Source organism: Asterias rubens, chromosome 3, assembly GCF_902459465.1.
Source record: "Asterias rubens chromosome 3, eAstRub1.3, whole genome shotgun sequence".
In the NCBI taxonomy this organism is placed as follows: domain Eukaryota; kingdom Metazoa; phylum Echinodermata; class Asteroidea; order Forcipulatida; family Asteriidae; genus Asterias; species Asterias rubens.
This window is the reverse complement of record NC_047064.1, coordinates 9,938,447-9,963,263: the sequence shown is the minus strand read 5'-3', so window position 1 is coordinate 9,963,263 and position 24,817 is coordinate 9,938,447. Positions and strand designations below refer to the sequence as shown.

The 24,817-nt window shown below is 38.8% G+C and overlaps 2 protein-coding genes across 3 annotated transcripts; both read left to right on the top strand.

The window, feature by feature from the left end:
• The first annotated feature begins 200 nt into the window (after positions 1–200).
• LOC117288057 (deoxyribonuclease-1-like) lies at positions 201–11,906 on the top strand. Its single transcript, XM_033768749.1, has 9 exons — positions 201–422; positions 1,654–1,742; positions 3,083–3,166; positions 4,800–4,903; positions 5,717–5,829; positions 7,542–7,696; positions 9,764–9,860; positions 10,857–10,912; positions 11,693–11,906. Exons 1-9 carry the CDS (start codon positions 201–203, stop codon positions 11,904–11,906), a joined length of 1,134 nt encoding a protein of 377 aa, XP_033624640.1.
• A 4,972-nt stretch (positions 11,907–16,878) lies between these two features.
• LOC117288300 (GLIPR1-like protein 1) lies at positions 16,879–23,855 on the top strand. 2 transcript variants are annotated; one of them, XM_033769106.1, is made up of 7 exons: positions 16,879–16,893; positions 17,260–17,355; positions 18,202–18,365; positions 19,355–19,597; positions 20,772–20,878; positions 22,415–22,497; positions 23,700–23,855. In XM_033769106.1, the coding sequence occupies exons 2-7, from the start codon at positions 17,313–17,315 to the stop codon at positions 23,702–23,704; spliced, it is 645 nt and encodes a 214-aa protein (XP_033624997.1). In that variant the 5' UTR covers positions 16,879–16,893; positions 17,260–17,312; the 3' UTR covers positions 23,705–23,855. The 2 variants fall into 2 exon arrangements, with proteins under 2 accessions (XP_033624997.1, XP_033624998.1); XM_033769107.1 differs by having other exon boundaries at positions 16,893–16,915.
• Positions 23,856–24,817: the final 962 nt, after the last annotated feature.

The following is a 24,817-nucleotide window of genomic DNA, read 5'->3' as shown; positions in this document are numbered from 1 at the left end:
CTATATCGTACGTGTACTGAAGGGGTGTACTCATAAATATTATAACCTCTCATAATAATAGCGTGTGTTCGGTGTACATGACCAACAAGGATTAACCCTAAAACTGGTCGTCTGCATTTAACTCATTTAGAAGTAATACCTTTTTGCAAAGGCTCCAGCATTTACAACTCATCAGTGAGATTACAATCTGGAGAATCAACATGAAGACACGTCAAGTTCCGCTCGGTGCTGTCCTGTGTGTTGTTTTCATCCAACAAAGTTTGCTTCTAATGGTAGCGCCCTCAACGCTGACTACTGTTTCGGCGGTAACAACAAACGCGAACGCCGACGACGATGGTTCGTTGATGATCGGAGCGTTCAACATCCAAGCACTTGGGCTACACAAAATTAGTAAGGTGGAAATTGTCGAAGTACTGGTGAAGGTAAATATTTGTAGCAACTTTTGACAACAACTTGCTACTTTGAATTGAATTGAATTGAATTTATTGCAATTGTTGCTCTAGAGGGGGAAAAAACAGATAAAAAGAAACCCACTCAGTCAAGTAGTAACTAAAAGACCAATCAACTTGGCGCCCTCGGCGGGGTTCGAACCACGGGCCCCAGTGGTGCAAGGTGAGGCAAGACACTATAGGCCTTTTTGAGGTATGGCCGACTTGATAGGAATGTACTGTGTGGCTTGGGTGTATTATACACAAATTTACTCAAACCTTATAGTGTTGTAGCATTGTTTCCGCCATATTTTAAAAAGGCTTATTAAACAAATCTGGCCAGGTACTTCCTGTATTATAACTCGCTATCTTCATACTAAACACTCGTCGCTAAAATAATACATAATTATTTTACAAGGTCTTGTCGTAAGCCATTGATAATTACTCATAATAATTATTAGCATAAAAAATTACTAGAACGAGTAATGGGGAGCTGTTAATAGTATAAAACATTGTCACGAAACGGCTCCATCTGAAGTGACGTAGTTTTCAAAAAAATAATTAATTTTCCACGAATCTGAATTTGAGACCTGAGATTTAGAATTTGAAATCTCGAAATCAAGCATCTGCGGAAGCACACAACTTTGTGCGACAAGGGTGTTTTGTTTTGTTATTATCTCGCAACTTCGACGACCAATATTGAGCTCAAATTTTCACAGGTTTGTTATTTTATGCATATATGTTGAGATACACCAAGTGAGAAGACTGGTCTGTGACAATTACCAATTGTGTCCATATGTCTTTAATAGCCCTGCTAGTAAATACATTTCTCTCACATCAACCCAGTATGTTTATTGTAATGTTTACTAAATGTTACAACATGTTTGTATTGTCTCCTTGTTTGTAGTCTCTCTATGCTGTCTTCTACGAGCAGTGGTTTAATCTGGCAGCCTGATGACTCCTCATTGGTCTACATATAGAATGATTCACTTTCCTCTTCATTTTACGCGCTTAAATACATGTATATTGCTTATTTTGTCACATTTTGAACTTAAGTGTGGATTTAACTTTTAACTTTTAATACGACGAATGCGACGAACTAGTGACAGAAGTGTTTCTAAACCGCTTTTCGAAACTTCATTAGGACGTTACAGACAAAAATAACATAAATATCATAATAATAATCTTCATTCTGTGATTGATGATAATGATTTTTCTCCTGAAGACTCTGAGGCGATATGATATGGTGCTGATTCAGGAGATACGTGACAGTTCACAGACGGCCATAGGACGACTTTTGGATGCCGTCAACTCGTAAGTGGCACCAACTTGTCGTTTGCCCCTTTGGCGTTTATCCCAACTAATGCAATAAAAAACAGTGCGATTTGTACTCATCGAAGTTAAAGAGATTGAGAAAGAAAGACACACCTGTTGAAGAAATGTGTGTGCTTTCAGATGCATAATAAAAGGCTTAGGCCTGTACTCTTTGTATATTTGAGTGGGAAATTACCTCTTTCTCAAAATATATACGTTACTTCTCACCACGTGCAACACTATCAAAAGCTCTTCATTGCTCGTTACTAAGTAAGTTTTAACGCATACAATTATTTTGAGTAATTACTAACAGTGTTCAGTGCATAAGATTATGTTAAATTTGCATCGGTGTATACTCAGTACTTTCCCGAGTCCTGTATACAAATATATCACAGGCATGTTACTCGGTGGGATTCGAACCCACGACCCTTGCAACTATAGAGCAGTGTTCAGCGCCGTTACGTGATGTTTGAAGCTTTGCATTGTGTAAATTATAACTAACTATAATACAATAAAATAACAAACCAAAAAGTAAACTTGCGGGTATATACAAATCTCTTTTGAGGGAGTGTTGGCTTTTTAAAGAGCCATTGTGGTCTCGACTTTTCGAACAGTATTCAGTAAGAAAAACATTTGCATGGTGTGAAACTTTAAATAATAGTAAACTTGCGGGTACAACCATACATACGTTCTCTTCTAGTGTTGGCTTTTAAAAGATCCGGTTTTGTCTCGATAAACATTTGCATGCTGTGAACCTATAATAAATAAAATAGTAAACTTGCGGGTACTGTCAGGGTGTTTGAGCGCGAGACCAGGCTTTCTGCTTGTTCTCATCCTTATACTGTAACTGTGCCGAGATGAAGATCAAAGAGCTACTCCAGTAGATTTTTCCCTCGTTCTGCATCTCTTTGGAACTCCTTGCCTGGTGCATGTCTCGACCCTTCATCTTATGATCTGCAGCTTTTAAGAGGAATGTCAACTACCTTTAGCTCCACTGAGTTTCTGCATGTTTATGTTTTCTTCTTGTAGCCCTTAACCTAGAGTGGCTTTTAGCCTTGTTTTGGGCGACTTGCTTAAAAAAAAAATGGTTTGGTCACGATAAATATTTGCATGGTGTGAAACTACAAAATAGTAAACTTGCGGGTACAACCATGGATATTATCTCTTTCGTGGGAGTGTTGGCTCTTAAAGGAGCGGGTTTCGTCTCGACGTCTCGAACAGTATACCCTACTCATCTTCAGAAGAAAACATAATTGGGAAACGTGCAATTTGGAGCTAATTCCATGTTCATGATAAACACTCACGATATTAAAATTAAAAAATTGCATTTGTGTTTGCAGGGGTCTAAGTGACAAGTACGAAATGGTGGTGAGTAAAAGACTGGGACGTACCAACAGCAAGGAGCAGTATGCCTATTTCTACAAGTAAGAATTCTTAACAGTAACACCTCATCACCCATTTTGATATTATAACGATGACACAAGGTCGTGGTCCTGTTCGAAAATAGTTACGTACATTCACCGTAAACCACGCCCATTTCTCAGATGATTTCGCACGAGGAAAAAGGGCATTAGCTGTCATTAGCTGGGGTAAGGAAACATAATTTTACAAAGTAGAGCCCGATTCATTGGACGTCACAAGTCCCAACGAATAATTCGTAACAGTTGAAGCACAGACATTCGCTCCAAGGGCAGAGCTGTGACGTGACAACTCGCATTCACATTTACAGCAAGTTTGAACCGGCATTCAATCACAAATTGATGTGACGTTAGATTGTTTAACAACTTAAAGCTTTAAGGGTATCGTTTAAATATTCATAAATAACCCCATACAGTTTGTCTACTCCTATTGGTGGAGAGCGCGTCACGTGGGGGTGTTTAAACGGTTGGTAATGACCAGCTGGAGCTGTTTGTAACCGGCATGCTTCCGCGTGTCGAGCGCGCGCGCGCAAGATTACAACGCGGAACGCGATTCATAGCTGTTAGTAACAGCGCGTAATCTTTTTATATAAGCGCATCAAACAGATTCTTCACAAAGTTTTTGAAAAACAATATTTCAAACCTCAAATTTTCAACAAAAAATTGTCAAAGTGTCTATGATTGTATTTTTTAGCTTTTTTTTTAACAAAAGGGCATTTATGAATGGGAATAAAAGAGTAGTGACTCGTTCTTAAACGTCCGTTTAAAACCTTGCAGGGACTTGCCGTGCGATAAAGGCCCTTGCCTTCGGCTCGGGCCTTTATCACACGGCAACGACCCTGCCGGTTTTAAATGGCCGGTTAAGAACTCGTCGCTACCCTAAGACAGTTTATCCATTCTGATTGGTCGAGAGGACATGACGTGTGGGTGTTATAACGGATGATATAACAACAAGTAAAAAGTGTTGAAACATGGGCGTGACACGCGAGCTTGCACCTGTGCTTATAAGACAATTTCCTCTTTCCTATTGGTCGAGAGCAACGGCTGGAACAATGTGCCACATCACGCGATACGCGCGACGCGCACAGCATTCCCTTATAAGGTGTTGTTTACCCGAGGGACTTACCATTTCATAGCTGGAAGGGTGTTGTGTTGAAATAAATCAGTGAATAAATTATAAAAAAACTTGCATTTATTTTACTTGTTGACCAAAAAGTGTTGATGTTTTTTGACCGAAAAGGTATTTATGAATCGAAATAAAAGTGTGTTGAACCGGTTTTCAACTATAGTGGTTTAAACCCACCGAGGCTTGGTTCTTGATAATTTACCTCGACTTCGTCTCGGTAAAATTATGAGGCTTGGTTCTTGATAATTTACCTCGACATCGTCTCGGTAAAATTATCAAGAACCCGGCCTCGGCGAGTTTAAACCACTAGTTAAAAACCTCTTCACCACACTATGTTTCCCTTATTTATATGGCAGCACTCATGGATAAAAAAAACCTTGGATGAGTACAGGCCGACCAAGTTCATCAGTGACTTCTGTATGGTATAGTTTCTGTAGGTAGTGACTGTATGAAAACTTTCAGTCTTATTTTCATTCTTCAGAAATATGTTTGCTATTATTTTTTAATTTTCAGATCAAGTAAATTGACTCTGATTACAAGTTACGTGTACAATGATGAGAGGGGCGATGTGTTTGAGCGGGAACCATTTATCGCATATTTCGAGTCTCCAACAACAGGTAAGAATTACAATTATACTTAATTTATTCATGAATTTTTTTAATTCTATGTCAGAACATTCGTACAAAAGTCTTCAGAGGGACTGCATGTCCAAAGTAGATTAATAATCTGTGATGGTCCAAAAAATGAAAAAACTAGGTCAACTTCGACGACCAATTGAGCTCAAATTTTCACAGGTTTGTTATTTTATGCATATGTTGAGATGCATCAAGTGAGAAGACTGGTCTTTGACAATTACCAATAGTGTCCACTGTCTTTAAGGGAAGCTTTCTATGACCACCATTCTCTTCAAACCGTTTAGGCCTAAGTTTAATATGTGTTTTGTGTTATAAAAAAAGTACACTGACCCTTTAACTTAAGTTTTTAATATATTTTTAATGTGTACCTAAATGTGTGAATGTTTTGCCCGAAGTGTTATTATTATTATTATTAAAGCATTATAAAGGTCTACAACTCGAACCCACGACATTAGGCCGTGTGTATACATCGAAATTGCCCCTATGGCTATCGCATCGCATCGTCATTAAATATACAGCAAGTTTAGTAAAATTACCCAAAACTTACTCAGAAACAATTCTCATGTGTTTTAACAAACAGATTAACAATAATTTCTGTAAATTTACGGAATTCGTCCCTTTTTTACGCGTGTGAACCCTTTACATGTAAATTTACGAAATTTGGTAAAACAAACTGTGATTTTTACATTTGTTTTATCATTTTGCAGAAGTATATAATTTATACCAGTAAAAGTGAAATACTAATGGTTTTGTGTTTATTTTGTTAATGAATTGTTTATCCCATTCGTTTGCCAGCTGTGGACAGATTTGCGATGATTGGTATTCATACCAAGCCACAACAATCTCCCGAAGAAATCAGCCGACTAGTGGAAGTTTACGATGACTTCGTAAACAGATATACACAGAAGGTAATACAATGCGAAGGGTAGTTTGCGGGGTGGCGGGATGTGTACTACCAAGTGTGTTATAGAATTGGCTTTAATTTCATGGAGCTGCTTTAGCTTTAAAGACAATGATCACTAATGGTAATATTGTTAAAGACCAGTCTTCTCACTTGGTGTATCTCAACATAATTATGCATAAAGTGACAAACCTGTGAACATTTCGCTCAATCGGTCGTCGAAGTTGCGAGAAAACAATGAAAGAAAAAACACCCTTGACGCACGAAGTTGTGTGCTTTCAGATTGAATTCGAAACCTTAAATTCTAAATCTGAGGTCTCGAAATCAAATTCGTCGAAAATTACTTCTTTCTCGAAAACTATGTAACTTCAGAGGGAGCCATTTCTCAAAGTATGTTATACTATCAACAGCTCTCCATTACTCGTTACCAAATAAGATTTTATGCTTCCTAATGATTATTTTGAGTAATTACCAATAGTGACCACTACAGTGGACACTAATAATTATCAGCATAAAACCTCACCTGGTAACGAGTAATGGGGAGGACAGGTGTTGGCTTTGTATGTAAACACGTACATCAAATGTAGTTGTGTGAAGTTTGATTGGTCGAGAACCAATCATGTGACGCGCAACAAAAACGCATGTTACATGGCTCGACGGGCCGGGTAGCATGAAAAGTGATGCACACCGGTGTACGTTTCGCGCTGTGTACGAAACAACCGCGGGTTCAAAGGAATTGTTTCTCGTTCGTCTGCTTATTAAACAATGAATAGTCCGTCGTAATAATGTTTGAAGATGACAACAGAACTTCGAGAAGAGGGATAACAATTATTCAAAGGTATAACAAAACAATCGTTGCACGTTGTGACTGGGGTCCATGGGTTTTGTACACCCTCGAGGGAAAAAGGCACCCCCAGCTTCGCCTCGGGTTCCATTTTCCCCCTCGAGTGTACAAAACCCCATGGATCCCGTCACAGCTTGCAACAACTGTATACTGAATCTACATAACCATGAGAGCCATGTGAATTGATGCGAGGTCAGAGGTGATTATGTACGTGGGCTCAACAGCAGATCTCTGGCGTAATTCACGGGCCTCGAAGTGTGCCGTGAGGTGTTCAGCAACATTGTAGTCGAGTCCACAACCTTAAAGCCGAGTCCGAGTAAATGATCTCCGAGGCCAAGTGGAAGGGGAGGCCGGTGTATGTGCAAATTGTGTCCGCCATGCAAAACTGTCCGCTCCGGACACTTTTGCATATGCAATCGTGTCCGGGGCTAATGACTGTACATGTATGTGCCAGCAGTGCGCGCGTAATCGAGCGTGCATGCACTGAACCTACGTAGCATGAATACTCACGTATTTTATGATTGCAGCGAATACCAAACGGCCGAACTTTAGGACATTGCATGCGACACCGGCCTCGAGATCAAAAACATGGATTAATGTTCAGGCTATTATGACCCGCTGAAACTCACAGTGGGAGGTGAACGGACTCTGGAGGGCGCACCCAACGTGTCGTTGATGGTGGCGAGGTGGGGGAGACTGTGGCGCTAGGAGGAGAATCTAAATATATCTCGCATCTCGCGATTTCTCTCCATTTCTCGTGTTTGTTTTCAGTTTCAACGGGACCATGGCCATAATGAGCACAATGATTTAAAGCCATAAGAGGTTACGTAAAACAGGGGAAGTTTTCACGTATCTAGCTTGTTTCGTCTTTTTAGAACGTCATCATCGGCGGCGATTTGAATGCGGGTTGTAGCTACGTGAATAGGGGTGAGTTCCAAGACTTACTACTGCGTACGGACACACGATTCAACTGGATTACTCCCGATGACTTGGATACCACAGTGGCAATTTCAAGTTGCCCATATGACCGGTAAGACACTAACACTTGAAACATGTCAGAGGCACATGGGCACTTTTGGTAAATCAAAAGATATTTCAGGATAAACTAACTGGGTAACAAATAATGCAGAGCTGTTGATAGTTAAACACATTGTGAGAAACGGCTCCCTCTGAAGTAACGTATAGTCTTTGAGAAAGAAGTTATTTCTCACTCAAATAATATAGGTTTTCTCGGTCAAATTCGGCACATGAGCAGTCAATTTCATTTTCATGCGTTCGAGTTAAAGCTGTTTTGCCTCTCCAGTCGTTACTGCGTTTCAAATTCAGAATTCAAATTCCTTTAGCACTCTGTTCAATTTAGCGTAGCGTCATTCTTTTTTCGTGACACACACGCCTCAAAAAGCGTCTGCGAATTTGAATGCTGCTTTGATAAATTGTTAAATTGAATGATTATTTTGTTAATTTGAATGACGCAACATTACATTTGACTAACCCCAAAACGAAATCAAATGACCCTTTTGAGTATCATTCGATTTTGCGCGAAATAGAATAGCTTGGTTGTTAAATTGGCTGCTCATTTTCCAAAATTGACCGAGAAAACCTATTCACACTTCAGGCCTGAAGCCCCTTTTAGGCAAAGCACACAAATGTTGTATTAAAGGCAGTGGACACTATTGGTAATTGTCAAAGACTAGTCTTCACAGTTGGTGTATCTCAACATGTACATAAAATAACAAACCTGTGAAAATTTGAGCTCAATCGGTCATCGAACTTGCGAGATAATAATGAAAGAAAAAATACCCTTGTCACACAAAGTTGTGTGCGTTTAGTTAGCTGATTTCGAGACCTCATGTTCTAAACTTGAGGTCTCGAAATCAAATTCGTGGAAAATTACTTCTTTCTCGAAAACTATGGCACTTCAGAGGGAGTCATTTCTCACAATGTTTTATACCATCAACCTCTCCCCATTACTCGTCACCAAGAAAGGTTTTACGCTAATAATTACTTTGAGTAATTACCAATAGTGTCCACTGCCTTTAAACAAAGGATGTTTTTTTTCTTTTTTTTTCTTGCAACATCGATAAACCATTTAAATCATTTTCCAAAATTGACCGAGAAAACCTATTCACACTTCAGGCCTGAAGCCCCTTTTAGGCAAAGCACACAAATGTTGTATTAAAGGCAGTGGACACTATTGGTAATTGTCAAAGACTAGTCTTCACAGTTGGTGTATCTCGATAAACCAATTAAGCCAAAATTTGAACAGATTGTTATTTTATGCATGTTGAGATACACCAAGTGAGAATACATGGAGTACCAACTAGGAACTCTTACTCGAGTACTACTGAGAGTACCATTTTGATGGTACTCGATAGAATTGTTTTGTGTGTATTTGTAATCGAGTATACTATTCGAGTACCGGTATGATGGTACTCTAGAAGTACTCGACTAGGCCACCAACAAAACGTTACTCGGGTAGTACTCACGAACGCATGCTGTACAATCAATTTGTGACGATTTTGTCAAATACAAACTGGTACGATGATCGTTTCAAAATCTTAATGACACTGGGCACTATTGTCAAACACCAGTCTTCTCACTTGGCGTATAAACTCAACCCCAGTATGCACAAAATAACAAACCTGTGAAAGTTTGAGCTTAATATTGGTCGTCGAAGTGGCGAGATAATAAAGAAGAAAAACCTTGTCACACGAAGTTGTGTGCTGAAGATGTTTGATTTCGAGACCTCAAAATCAACTTCTTGGAAAATCACTATTTTCTCGAAAAGTACGTTACATCAGAGGGAGTCGTATCTCACAATGTTTTATACAATCAACCTCTCCCTATGACTCGTTACCAATACAAGTAAGGTTTATGCTACTGATTATTTTGAGTTATTACCAATAGTGTCCTCTCCCTTTAAGCATGAGATTTAAAAAGTTGTTAGTACTTTTTTTTAGATTATCTGTTGTACTTTGTTTATTACGTAAACTGCAATGTCACATTAATATATCATAGTCTTAAAAATAATCAACCAAATACATAAAAGGACACAATGACACCCATCTTCTGACGGATTTTGCTCCATCCATTTTAGGTTGGTTATTGCTGGAGACGAACTCAATGAAAACATTGTACCGGGAAGAACGGGTGTTTTTCACTTCGATGAGAAATATGGTTTGAGTCACGTCGAGGTATGTAACAGACACATTAAATCATTTCATATTGTTATTATCTCGATCAGAATTACAACATATGTCAGGATTTTTAATTAATTATGTTGGTATAGTGTTCGGTGTGTAGTTTTAGAAAAAATTGTGAAAGCGAATTCAGCTGGACTGTGGCAGGAGATTCTGTCCCCCTCTGAATATGTGTCCCTCCGCCCACACGGTGAACTGTGTACAAACTTCTCCTGATAGCGCCCTCTTTTGATTCAACCTCCTTCAGCCTTCCGTAGAGGGTAGGAATCTCCGGTGGGCAGATTACCATGAGACACTGGGTTTATTTATCGACCAATTTAAAATCAAAATTTAATTGTTAAATAGACTTTGTATGAGTTTTCAGAAAGTTTGGAGCTTCTATTTATTAATTGTATATTGCAGGAGCAGATCCAACAATGGTAAACGGTATTTAATTAACCACAAACAAATGAATTATTGTTGGATCCCAACATTATATCACTCGTACAAACAACCATGTACAAACAATAACACTTAAAGCCATTGGACACTTTCGGTAAACAGATTTGTCTAAATGCCCACACTTCGTGTATCACAACTTATTTAAATGAACAAACCTGTGAAAATTTAGGCTCAACTGGTCATCGGAGTATGGACAAAATAACGGGAAAACACACCCTTGTTTCCGCACATTGATATTGTTTTAATGTTTGTTCAAAAAGTAAAACATTTCATGGAATAATATTTCAAGAGAAGTCTTTCACCATTACCTTCTATGAACCCTGTAAGTTGTTTGTAAGTCCGTGAACTTTTTTTTTCTGTTCCGAAAGTGTATTATAATGGCTCTAAGTACACGTTTCGTAATATTTTGTGTAATGTCCGTTGACTGTGCACAGTGCGAGGCAATAACTGAATTATGTTGTATGCGATTAATAGCGCTGTACCATCGGAGTGTGAAGAATATTAAACTGTTTTCTTGCGAAGTACACCTATGTTTTGTTTCGTTTTCAGGCCAAACGCGTAAGTGACCACTACCCCGTCGAAATGGTAATACAGGGCAATCTGACGTAAGTATAACAAAAATAATGATTAGATTTTTCCCGAGGAGTTGAAAGGTGGTTTGCTCTTAACAATTGTTTTCATCAGTGACTGGCTATGTAGGACCTGCGGTTGATTTCACAAAGAGTTAGGACTAGTCTTAGTTAGGACGAGTTACTCGTCCTAACTAAGGACTAGTCATACGTTTTTAATATCTCCTAGGACTGGTCCTAAGATAGGACCAGTCCTAACTCTTTGTGAAATCGACCCCTGACATGATCCGCAAGGATAAGACAGGTCCCTGCCGCTAGATCCAGTAATTCCATTGGATACAATGAAATCATTTTGATAAAAGTGCAGTGACATGAGCTAGCTGTCCAACTCAAATCTGCAATAGAATTTGATTGCATATATAAACCTTTCTTTTGTTGATAAACAACCCGCCTTGGTTGGTATGGTCGGCCGAATGCTAGTAAAACACTAAATTGTAAAGACACATGTTTTACGAAATTCAACATTTTCTGCAAACTTCCAATGAAATAAAATACCTCTCATAATTAGCTGTTTTGTTTTTAAAGAAAATCACAAAATTTGGTTACATTGTTACAAAAAATAGCGATATTTTCTTGATTTGCACTTATGGCTTTCCATAGTTTTCCAATCTGGGTTGGCAAAAACTCGGGCTGTGACGTTTCAAAAGAAAGGTCTATCTCTATGTGAAATGGCTGAGGTCAAAGGTGAATCTACACGCCAGTTTTGGATGCCGGTCTCTGGCGTTATGCTAACGGTAATTTCTCATCATTTTCCAGACCTGTGTCGCCATTATCACACACCACCTCTGGCACCGTGAGTTGCTCTGGAAGTTTCCGTGCCATGGTGCGGCTGTGCCTCCTGGTGGTCCAGGAGGAGACCGACCCTTCGGTGTGCATCGGCCGTCTGGTCGAATCGCTCAACGGCGAGGGTTCCGGCGTGACGGACCGCTGCACCGAGGACTGGATCAAACGTTATCTGGAGTTATCTTAAACTGAACAAGGAGAGGCGGGGTAGGGTGTTGGGGTTGAGGGTCAGTTCGGTCGCTCATGGGTGGTGGGGTGGTTAAATGGTGACGGAGGGTAGTTGGTTTATTTAGGGGTTTTGGTCCATAGAGATAACTGGTTTTACAGCGCCCCCTTATTTGAAGGTGTTTTGGGGATATTCCAAAGTAAGGGGTTACAATATATTTGCTTAAAGCTTGCAGTGGACACTATTGGTAATCACTCAAAATAATTGTTAGCATAAAACCTTACTTGGTAACGAGTAATGGGGAGATGATGATAGTTTTAAACATTGTGAGAAACGGCTTCCTCTGAAGTGGCGTTGTTTTCGAGAAAGAAGAAATTTCCACAAATTTTATTTCGAGACCTCACATCTGAAAGCACACAACTTAGTGTGACAAGAGTGTTTTTTCTTTCATAGTGATTTCGCAACTTCGAGAACCAATTGAGCTGAAATTTGTACAGGTCTGTTATTTTATGCATATGTTGGGATTCACTAAGTGAGAAGACTGGTCTTTGACAATTACCAATAGTGCCCGGCGTCTTTAATAGGCCAAAAGTGAATTTTTTAACTTGTTTTTAAACATTATATTTATGTTTACACGCAGTCAAGGTTTTGGTTTTGATGTGCGTACATTTGTACATTCACTATGCTCAGAATACATGCTCGGGAACTTCGTAAAATTTTTTTTAAGGTCACAGGGCTCTGTTAAAGGAGAATGGACGAGAAAGTGAAGATTCCTGGATAGAATGTACGAGCCACACCATTAGAGAGGTTTCGCAAGCGTGCGGATACAGATACAGATACGGATATGATAACCGTATCCGTTCACGTCAGCCGCGTGTTGAAATTTGTTTCGCAAACTATGTTTCACTTGAGTGCGCTCACATTCATTCATCATGAGTGTCTTTCTGCCATACGTGACCGATTTATACCCCGTGTTTTACACACTGCATTTTCTCATCGTTTTGCTTTCAAATAACGAACAGGTGTCTATCTATATCAAGAACGATACCAGTGGAAGCAATTCCGTGAGTATGTTTTTGATCTGGGACAAAAATACAACTGAAAGTCTGCAAAACCGTATCCGTTTTTCCAAACCGTGATATGAGATACCGTATCCGTTGCTAAGGTGAATGCAAAAAAACCGATAGTCGCGTCGACGTATCAGTATCTGTATATGTATCCGTAGCCTTGCGAAACCTCTCTAACGTACTTTGCAAAGTGTTTAAGCATATCGTATAGTCCCTTTAAAATTATCGATTACAAGGTTTTCATTAAAACATGTTAATTAACTAAAGTAAATTGTTTAACTGACAAATAAAATGGTTTGGGGACATTGAAATACAACATGTATCTAGCTGAGTGTTTTTACTTGATACTATTTTGAATGTTATTTTTTTGAAAACCATTTATTTATAAGCTGAACTATCACTTCAGTTTGTACACTCGACTGTAGATTCGTCCGAATCTACATTTAATATAGATTCGTGCGAATCTACAGCTAAGTATAGATTCGTTGAAATAAGCTACACTTTCAACAATAGAGTGACGTCACACAAACAGCTTAAAAGACTTTATTTCAAGTCTGAAGTTGCGGTTACAGTTGCATCAGTCACGCAAAACTGTCCCAGATCAAACGCCCAAGCCAGAACATCTGACGTTACACTTCGAGGCTGGTGAAGAACGCCAGGGACCTGCCTAGAGACCGGCGTGTATATTCACCTTTGACCTACCCTCATTTCACATAATAAGGATTCCTTTTGGTCTCCTTTGGTGCTAAAAATAAATACAGCCCATTATCAACCACATTTTGGGACAAAAGTGCCATTGTATTCGATATCCTTGCTAACACACTAAGCACGTCGGACAAAACTATTAATTAATTAATAAAATGTTGAAGGCCTCTTAGTATCGCTCATGTGCAACTAAAATGAAGTAATATTTTTGATTACTTTCTCGCTTTACCTCGCATAATAAGGTTTAAAACTGGAACACATTATGGTTAAATTTTGGTTATAGGCCTACACAATGTATAGCCATTGTTCTAAGATTTTTATTATTTTTTTTTTAATATTCACGAAATTGTTAATATCGCTCATGTTTAATTAAACTTGTTTGTCACTTTTAACCTTGCTCGGCTGAAAAACGTAACTTTTAATTGGGAACCTGAATATTAAAAAAAAAATTAAAGAGAAAGTGAATAAATTTCGATCATCTTGTTTTCAATCAACGAACCTAAGAACTTGAACCTAAGAACTTGTCAAACTTGATGTTTAGGTGAACGAGTTGTATGTTGTGTTTGTGTACGTTCGTATCTTGCGGTTTCTATCTGCAAACAAACAAAAACCTTAAGTGCACTGAACACTTTTGGTAATTGTCAAAGACCAGTCATCTCACTTGGTGTGTCCCAACATATTTGAAAACAAAACAAAACTGTGAAATTTTGAACTCAATGGTTCGTCAAAGTAGCGAGAAAAAAACGGAAGAAAAAAACACGTCACACGAAGTTGTTTGTTTTCAGATGCTTGAATTCAAATTATTTTAGTGAGAAATCACTTCTATCTCTATTACTTTTTAGAGGGAGCTGTTTCCCACAATGGTATCAACCGCTCTCCATTGCTCGTTACCTGGTTAGTTTTTATGCTGACAATTATTATGACTCACTACCAAAAGTGTCAATGACTTTCGCGCTTTATCATCACACGTAATGGGCTATTCAATGTTCGAGGGAGAAATTTTTCTTCAACAATCAAACAAAACAATTACTTAGAATGAAATGTAGTTTGTTTTCATAGACGGAGGTTATTTTAACCCGTAAATTCGAAACCTGTTCGTGCATCTGAAAGCAGACAAATTTTGCAACACGTTTTGGCTACTACTTTTTTCCACATTCAATGACGAATAGCTCAAATTGTCACAGGTCTGTTATTTAATGCATATATAGGCCTATTATTTGGATATCAACAAGTGAGGATAGTGGTCTTCGACATTTTAACCCACAAGTACCACCCTGGCCTTGTCATGGCCTTGATTGTGATAAACTGCAAACACTTGTTTAATGTAGTACGGGTGTTGTCACTTGTAGGTAGGCCTATCGAAGAGAGAGTCAACATTAGCATCGTATGGTGTTGAAGTAACTAATACCAATGTATTTTTCTGTGTATAAATTAGTGACATATGGTGTAGATACTTATTCTTTTGGGGGTGTTGAATATTATACACATAATGTTGTATTGTCACATGTAAAAAAACAAATGCACAGTGAAATGCATTTTTGGTTTGCGTGTCTAAAAATAGGTTATAAAAAAACACTACAAATTTAAAATTTATTCAAAAATACAGCAAATCTATTAACATTTATGAAAAGTATTACAAAATACAGGCGAAATACGAATTTTTTTAAACAGCACGTTATTAATTAAAGTCAGACAACACACATGGTGTCAATTTTAACACCCAAGTTTGTGTAGTACCTGGCGTCGATTTCACAAAACTCTTCCTAACTGAAGACTAATCTTAGGACTTAGGACGAGTCCAAACCCTGCACTGTAGCATGCAGACCTTAAGATTAATCCTAACTTAGGACGAGTTACTCGTCCTAACTCGAGATAAGACGAGTCCTAACTCTTTGTGAAATCGACCCCTGGCACTATTATTTTCAGACTCCGTGCGCAGACTTTTAGACAGGCAAGTGGATAGCGCAATGCAACCGCTCCATCAAGCTTGTATTGCATTGTTTAAAATAATGGTTCAATAATGATTTGTCACTCGTTAACACGAGAATTTTTAATTAGCAATTAGCAAAACCAATAAGGAGGTTGCCACCAGCTCGTATGCCATTTGTCTCATTAAAAATACAACTTCGATTGATTAAAAAAAAGAAAACAAAACAAAGTGTTTTTGTAGAAAGGAAAATCAACTTTTTTTCACAGTCCTCTCTTTTGTTTGAAGTTTTTTTATGAGGTTAAATTCATGTAGAAGGGGCTTTTGTGTAAATGTTCTTCTTGTAAACAATTAGACATTAGATAACACTGTTTGAATAGGATTTCAAGCAGCTGGTCCAACAACCTTTTACGCGGCCAGGCCATATTACAAAAATAAAGAAAATAATTGGATCTGGAAGAAGGATACACTAATTTGAAATATACATACACTAAAGACTGCTGGCAACTGCATGAAACCTTTGCATATGCTGCCCACGCGGGGTTGCCCAGGTCTTACCCATACACTACTCACTTAGGCCTTCGCGTGTGCTACCAACATTGGCTAGCCCCTGTCTTTACCATAAAGGCACTGGACACCTCTGGTAATTGTCAAAGACCAATATTCTCACTTGGTGTATATCCAAACATAAGCGTTTAAAATGAATCTGTGAAAATGTTGGACTCAATTTGTCATTAGCGTTGCAAGAGAATAATGAAAGAAAAGACACCCATGCTGCACTTTATTTGCGTGCTTTCAGATGCCTAATAAAAGGCTTCAGGCCAGAAGTCTTTTAATAATTAAGTGAGTAATTACTCAGTGTTATGTACTATCGGCAGTTACCCATTGCTCAATACAAAGTCAGTTTTCATGCTAAAAAATATTGTGAGTAATTACTAAAATTATTGTGAGTAATTACTTAAATTTTCTACAATTGTTTTCCAAGCTCGTTTCCAGAACACACCTTAAAAACCTATGATACACCCCTAGTCCCTGAAACAATACACTCGACCCTTTCAGGAATAACAATTACCCCTGAAAGGGGCGGTTCTCGTAAATTACTGAGACAACTCGACCAATGACCGGAAGCAATTGTCATTGAATGGGAGACAAACGAAATAAAAAGTAGTTCCGTATGCAGGAATCCCGAACAAGGCAAACCGATGTGATAAGGATTTCGCCTAAGTGGTGATCAGAGAAAACATAGTCCAGAGGTATTTATTCTACATTTTTGAGGTTGTCTGCTCCAGACTATCTACGTCGTCACAAGGTATAGTACCGCCTCTCGATTGGTATATCATTGTTTATTTTCTTGTTAACTATCGTATTGTTTAGTCGTGTTATTTTCGGTTCATGAAACCCATTCTGGTTATCAACATACTTTATAATAAAGACTTCACCTCGCACAATTGAGACTATTTTTCACAATAAACAGACGGCATTTGCTCAAAAATCTGACATTTTAAATGAAATGTGTACAGACTTTAAATTGAAATTGATCGCAAATATTTATGACGTTTTAAAAGTACAAAGTACTATCTAAATTTCATTGAAACAATCCATTACAAACACAAAGACTACGTTAACGTGTATCTTCTACTAACACTTGTGTTGAAATATTGTGGTTCTTTTTCAGAATCATCTTTGATAGTCCGTGTGCAGTCTCTGGGCTATTAAGTGGAAGCAACTATGGCTCGTCTACTCATCACCGTCTTGTTTGCAGTGGTCTTTGGTAAGTTACTGTCATTTGTTTCTAAGTAATTTGTAGTCATAATGTTGTTTGGTCTGGCAGATGAAAACATGGTAGTTGAAAACAGTTGAAATGTGAAAGTATCAAAGTATTATTAACTGAAATGCACACGCACCAAAGCAATAGTGAGAAATGTGTATCCCCTTAAAGGAACACGGTGCCTTGGATCGGTCGAGTTGGTCTTTGAAAAGCGTTTGGTAACCGTTTGTTATAAAATGCATATGATATAGAAGAGTTTGCGGTAACACCATGTAATAACAAATACTGATCGTCAGTATGCTCTGATCGTCTTCTGGAGAATGCATTCTCCAGAAGACGATCAGAGCATACTGATCGAAACGTCGAGTTAATCCAACGGTTCTTTTCAGAACCACCCCAACTCATTTAGAGATTGTTATTACATGGTGTTACCGCAAACTCTTCTATATCTTATTTCCACCATGCAAAGTTTCAAATCCTACTTAAAATGCATAATGGTTAGAAAGATATGTTTTAAAAGTAGAATACAATGATCCAAACACACACTTGTCTCGAAATTGCTTGTTTTTCTTGACTCCCATAAAGGGCCGACCGTGTTTGTCGACGAGGTAAAAAGAAAACCACGCAATGTCGAGTGATACTTGTGTGGATCAATATATTCTACTTTTAAAATATCTTTCTAATCATATGCGTTTTATAACAAACGGTTACAAACGCTTTTCAAAGACCAACTCGACCGATCCAAGGCAACGTGTTCCTTTAAAATCTTCGAGGGATATAGGCTGCTTTCTGCCGAAAATTACAGGAAAACAAATTATTGTATCCTTTGTTTCTTGTATGATTTTCTAGTTGCGGTCCTGAGGATCCAAGCAGAGGATACCAACAGCCTCCCTAAGAAGTTCTTGAGGACGAAGAGGGCGGCTCTCACTTCCGCCCAAAGAGATGCCTTCCTGGACGCACATAACTCCTACCGCGGAGACACATCACCGCCAGCTGCCAATATGCACAAAATGGTAAACAAATTTAAAGACACTGGACACTGTTGGTAATTGTCAAAGACCAGTCTTCTCACTTCTTGTATCTCAGGTTATGTATAAAATAACAAACCTGTGAACATTTGAGCTCAATCGGTCATCGATGTTGCGAGATAATAATGAATTAAAGAAAAAACATCCTCGTCACACGATATTGTGTGCTTTCAGATGATTGATTTCGAGACCTCAAGTTCTAAATCTGAGGTCTCAAAATCAAATTTGTGGAAAAATGCTTCTTTCTCACAAACCATGTTACTTCAGAGGGAGCCGTTTCTTACAATGTTTTATACTATCAACAGCTCCCCATTACTCGTTATTATGCTTTAATTATTTTGAGTAATAACCAATAGTGTCCACTGCCCTTTTTTTTTGTTAAGTCCAAAATGCTGGAGAAACAGCTACCTAGGACCTTTACAAAAAAGTAGCGTAGTTTTTGAGAGAGAGATAGTTTCTCACTCAATTTAATATCAAGATACTTCAGGGGCCAATTTCATAGAGCTGCTTAAGCAAAAAATTTGCTTAAGCATGAAATTAGCTCGCTTATTTAACACATGTAACTGGCCAACATTTCCTGCCATATACATTGCTTATGACTAGTATTAAGCTGTTGTTTACTTAGCATTACAATTGAGTGTAGTCTTGGCCGGTAATCTGATTTTACTAAGCAATGAATTTGTTGCTTAAGCAAATTTTGTTGCTTAAGCAGCTCTATGAAATTGGGCTCAGGTCTGAAGATTAGGTATCTGAAAGCACACGCATATTGGGCCTAAAACCTAACCCTTTGTCTATCAATTGAATGACAACAGGTAGATACATCGGTAAAGCGAGGGGCTTTTGTTCCCTAACCTAACCCTAACGCTGACCTAACCTACTAAACCTACCCTAACCTAACCCTTTTGAAGCAACTAATGACAACACCCAGGTGCAAAGTTAAAGCGATGTGCTTTTGTTCCCCAACCCCTTCACAGGTCTGGAACGACAACCTAGCCAACATGGCTCAGGCCTGGTCTGAGAAGTGTGTCTTTGCTCACGGCCAACCAGACGGTATCACTAGTACATTTACTTACGTTGGCCAAAACTTGTATGTCGCGTCAGGCACGGTGGAAACTCCGCCCGATGGCCAAGTGGTTTCTAAATATTGGCACGACGAGGTTGCAAACTTCGACTTCGATGGTAACGAATGCTCAGGAGTATGCGGACACTACACACAGGTATGATTAATCCATACTAATAGCTTGAATAGATGGACATTTTGCAATATTTTCAATAAAGAATATGGCTTTCTACCCAAACACCGATGTGTGGCAGCACTGTATGCACTGTAAAATAAATCCTTAAAATTTACGGCACTTTACCTGGCAGCTAGAGGGTGTTAGTTTCACGTTTGAAGTTCTGTTGTGCCTTGAAGGGGTTGTTTACAAAACTTCACTTTACCTGGCACCCTAGCTGCCAGGTAAGGTGCCGTAAATTGTATGGATATTTTGTACAGTACTTACCCGAGCTCTGTGAACAAGTTCACAGGGATATTTCTCGGGTGGGATTCGAACCCATAGCCTTTGCAATGTTAGGAAACTGTCTAACCAACTAGACCACCGATATTGCTCCGGTAGAGGCAGTTAGAATCCTATGTTTACAGCAGCGGTAATCGCAAAGATTTTAAAGAAGGAAACTTGCACAGGTGATAATACCGAATACCCATAAACACCGATGTGTGTAAGCACTGTATACTCAGCCCATCCTGAATACTCTCAGCTACGGTGCTAACATTTGAAACTGAAATGTCAACAACTTTGCGCATGCATATTTCCAACGATTGTTCAGCCCTGCGCAGCGGAGGTACCTTTGTCAAAACCGTGAACACGCTACTATAGTTATGATTTGTAATTGGCCCGCCCGTCCGAGCCATGGAGATTGCGCCCTCTGTCGGCGAATTATAACCACTAGCGTGGTTCATAAAAACTGTAAACTGGTCCCCTGAAAGACAGGTACATGTACCAATTGCTTTTCACTACTAGTGATTTCAGGCGTAGTTTTACATAGCTGTGCTTTGATTGGTCTGAGATGGTGTGAGTGCAGCTGACAAATATTACCTCGGACCAATCAAAACACAGATTATGTAAAATGTTACTTTCGGTCGTCTGCATGTTGTGTGCACTGTGTTGTACGTACAGATGTTCTTGCAAGTAATGATGCCATGTACTACGCAGGATATGACAACGTAAGTAAAATGAATGATAGGTGAAAGGCAATTATGTGCGATGATTGACGCAGGCTGCATCGGGCCACTCTCTGGTGATGTTCAAGCTATCAAGACGGCAGAACAAGACCCATAATGCTTAACATTTGTATTTATTTGTATCTTTACAACAAATTGATTAACTACAGGAAGTATGGTCTGACACTACTGATCTTGGATGTGGATGGGCATTTTGCCCTACAGTCGAGAACGCATTTGACGATGGTTGGGTAGTTACGTGCAACTATGGACCAGGGTGAGTCAGTTACGTAAGCTTTCTGTATCTGTGTTTTGATTGGTCTGGGGTGACGTAAGGCAGCTGCACTTGCTGTCGTCTGCATATGAATGTAGGTGAAAGGTGAAGATGGACGGGGATTGACCTAGGCTAGAGCCCACTCTCTTGCGTTATTCACGGGCCTCGAAGTGCGACGTCAGGGACAAATTTTATGGCTCTGCTTACCGCCAAATTCTGCGCTTACGTTTGCGATTCCCCGTTTACGTGCAAGAGCCAAATTTCTGCACCAGCCTTGTAAGCGTAGAATGCCTATAATAACGTGGAGTACGCACGCGCAGAAGCCAAAATTCGCCGCAAACCCGTGAATTACGCTTGCCGTAAGCACAGAATTTCCTGCTTCCGTAAGCGCCGATTCTGTGCTTACGGTAAGCAGAGCCATGACATTGGGCCCTGATGTTCAGGCTAGGCCAACCGTACACCGCACGAGTTAGGTGTGAAGCATTATTTGTTTGCTATTATTTGTTGTTGTTTTTGTTTTTACAACTATTTCCAGCCAATTTCAACAAAAATCCATTCATTTTCATCACCGGGCTCATTACATTTGGTTTGAAAATGAATGCTCCGTTGAATCAGCAGTCAAAAGGAGCAAGTCAATTTCACCAGTTTAACATTTTTTTACCGGTCAAAAAAATGATCATTCAGTTTCATCAGGCGCCGCAAGAAGCAATGGAGAGCTGTTGATTATAAAACACTATAACAATAGGCTCCCTATGCAGTAACGTAGTTTTCGAGAAAGAAAATTTTCCACTAAAATATTTGAACTTGATTTCGAAACCTCAGAAATGTTTAGGTCCCGAAATCAAACATATGAAAACACACAACTTTGTGCGACAATGGTGTTTTTTCTTTCAATGTTATCTCGCAACTTCGATGACCAAATGAGTAGTCAAAAGGAGCAAGTCAATTTCACCAATTTAACATTTTTTTACCGGTCAAAAAAATTATCATTCAGTTTCATCAGGCGCCGCAAGAAGCAATGGAGAGCTGTTGATTATAAAACACTATAACAATAGGCTCCCTATGCAGTAACGTAGTTTTCGAGAAAGAAAATTTTCCACTAAAATATTTTAACTTGATTTCGAAACCTCAGAAATGTTTAGGTCCCGAAATCAAACATATGAAAACACACAACTTTGTGCGACAATGGTGTTTTTTCTTTCAATGTTATCTCGCAACTTCGATGACCAAATGAGTAAAAAACTTGCACAGGTTTGTTAATTTATGCATATGCTGAGATACACCAAGTTAGTCAGAAGAATTGTCTTTAACAATAACGGAAGGTGTCCATTGCCTTTAATATCAAACAGAAATCTTTGTTTGAGTTGATCTTGGAAAAATGCGTGAATTTGAAGGCGTGGTTATGAAATTGAATGATTTATTACTGAAATTTGCCAAGGAAACATATATCAAGTCTTAACACTCTTAGAAATACATGTATGACGATTGATGACCAGATTTCTTCATGTGTTTGTTTGTTTGCTTTGTGCTGTGTTTCAGGGGGAATTATGAAGGAGAGAAGCCATATAAGGCAGGTGAAGCTTGCTCCGCTTGTCCCGGTCAGTGTGTCGACAACGAGTGCGGTAAGAATTTAGAACGATAACAATAATAATAACTAGAGATAGTGATTGTAAACAATCACACAGCTGTTCCCGAATGTTTTGTTAATGAAAGTTTTATATGCTACAATAAAACACACACATTACAACTTTATGACATGTGATTACGTGGTCTTGTATCTGGTACTAAATCAAAAGGAGCTTGAACACAAAAAGTAAAGGTCAACATGGCATTATGGTCACAGTGTTGAATAAATTTAACCCAAGTTCAATACTGAATGCCTATAAGTAGTCTATAACTGAAAAAAGTTTGAAAATCGGTTGTGTAGTCCTTGAGAAATGGTCCCACTTCCGGTTAACCCGGAAGAAGAGGTCAACTTGGGGTCACGGTTTTCAAGGTTTATTTTTAATGCCTAAGGAGTCTCTACCTGAAAATGTTTGAAAATCGGTTGTATAGTTTTTAAGATATGGTCCCACGACTAGAGGTCAAGTTGGGGTCACGGTTTTTCAAAATTTATTTTTAATGCCTAAGGAGTCTAAAACTCCTTCCATATAAAGAACAAAACCACAGAAAAACGAAGTCATAAAAAGAAGACAAACTTTTTATTTGTAATTTACTTAACTGGAATCACAGTTGTACATCCACATTATTTTTCAGACATTATGTGTCAATGTTTATTAACGAGATAGATTTGTCGTCTATTTATACCTTGAATTGGGATTAATTTCCGCATTTATATTCTGGTTTATTTATTCACTGCACTGGCAGCCAAGCAAGCCAAAAAGTACATTTACAAGTGAAAATTGTGGTCTATTGGTTAAGAGCACCGGACTCAAGCTCTAGTGTTTTTGAACAGCAGAGTGTGGGTTCAAATCTCAGTCGAAACGCCCGTTAAGCAAGACACTTAACCATGATGCTTTGTCATTCGGAAGGTACGTAAACCCGTTGTCCCCGTCTGTTGTGTAACGCACGTTAAATAACCCAGTGCACCTATCGAAAAGCGAAGGGGTTCGCACCGGTGTTCCTGGTTTGATTGGCTGCATATTGCGCTGTTCAAAATCATTACATGTTGCTAAAGAAGGAGCTGGTCTCATAATTTAAATGTAGTCCCACATATACTTGCAGTAAAATACTGAATGTGTACTTGCATAACCGTATTAGGCGTCTTAAAAAGGCTGTGTATATATTAGTTATAACTTATTGATGTATTATGATTGTATTGCAGTTTAAAGATGAGCATTCTACCATTGGCTATTGCCATTGGAGACGCGTGTGCAACAGTCATGGCAGCGAACTCTTCAAATGTTTTCTGTCATTAATGGCAGTGGACACTACTGGTAATTACTCAAAATAATTATTAGCAAAAAACCTTACTTGGTATCAAGTAATGGGGAGAGGTTGGTAGTATAAAACATTGTGAGAAACGGCTCCCTCTGATGTGGAGTAGTTTTCGAGAAAGAAGTAATTTTCCACAAATTTAATTTCGAGACCTCAAGTTTAGAACTTGAGGTCTCGAAATCAAGCATCTGAAAGCACACAACTTCGTGTGACAGGGGTGTTTTTTCCTTCATAGTTATCTCGCAACTCCGACAACCGATCGAGCTCAAATTTTCACAGGTTTGTTATTTTATGCATATGTCAAGATACACCAAGTGAGAAGACTGGTCTTTGACAATTACCAATAGTGTCCACTGTCTTTAACAAAATGAAAACTTTCCTGTCCTTCGTTACACGACGGTACACACAAAGTACTGTTACGACCCATTTGGGCATTCCATTAGTTAAAAAAAAAACTTTTGAATTCCTTCTCGTTTCCATTATGAATAGGAGACTTTGGAACGCGAGGTGGCAGCAGACTAATACCATTGTTTACCTAGTTCTGAGTTCCGAGAACAATTGAGTTTACCTGATAAGTCTGCTGCCACCAAGCGTTCCAAAAGTCCCCTACTGTTATGAAAGAGGCATGTGTCATTACTTAATTTCCCCATTTATTGTGTCACTCATTTCGTTTTAAATGACAGTCCTATAGTAATAATGATAGGGCGCCTGGTACACTTCACCGCGTCGAAACTTCGCTTGCTGTGGAACACAATACATATGTCACAGTTTATTTTGCCATGTATTTACTGTAACACTCCAACATGTTTAAATGGGAGTCCTATAGTTATAATTATAGGGCGCTTAGTACACTTCGCTGCGAAACTTCGCAGCGTTTTTTCAAAACACATCCCAGCGAAACATTACCGCATCATGGCACACCAGACAAAGCTGGTATCTACATCATGTATCTGTAAAAGTCCACTCGCTCATCACTTGCTGGTACTGTATGTACCACTACATATT

Coding starts and splice junctions, on each gene's coding strand:
- LOC117288057 (XM_033768749.1), top strand. CDS start 201: ATGAAGACACGTCAAGTTCCGCTCGGTGCTGTCCTGTGTGTTGTTTTC. Junction 423..1,653: donor TTGTCGAAGTACTGGTGAAG/GTAAATATTTGT, acceptor TTTCTCCTGAAG/ACTCTGAGGCGATATGATAT. Junction 1,743..3,082: donor CTTTTGGATGCCGTCAACTC/GTAAGTGGCACC, acceptor TTGTGTTTGCAG/GGGTCTAAGTGACAAGTACG.
- LOC117288300 (XM_033769106.1), top strand. CDS start 17,313: ATGGCTCGTCTACTCATCACCGTCTTGTTTGCAGTGGTCTTTG. Junction 18,366..19,354: donor CTGCCAATATGCACAAAATG/GTAAACAAATTT, acceptor ACCCCTTCACAG/GTCTGGAACGACAACCTAGC. Junction 20,879..22,414: donor ACGTGCAACTATGGACCAGG/GTGAGTCAGTTA, acceptor GCTGTGTTTCAG/GGGGAATTATGAAGGAGAGA.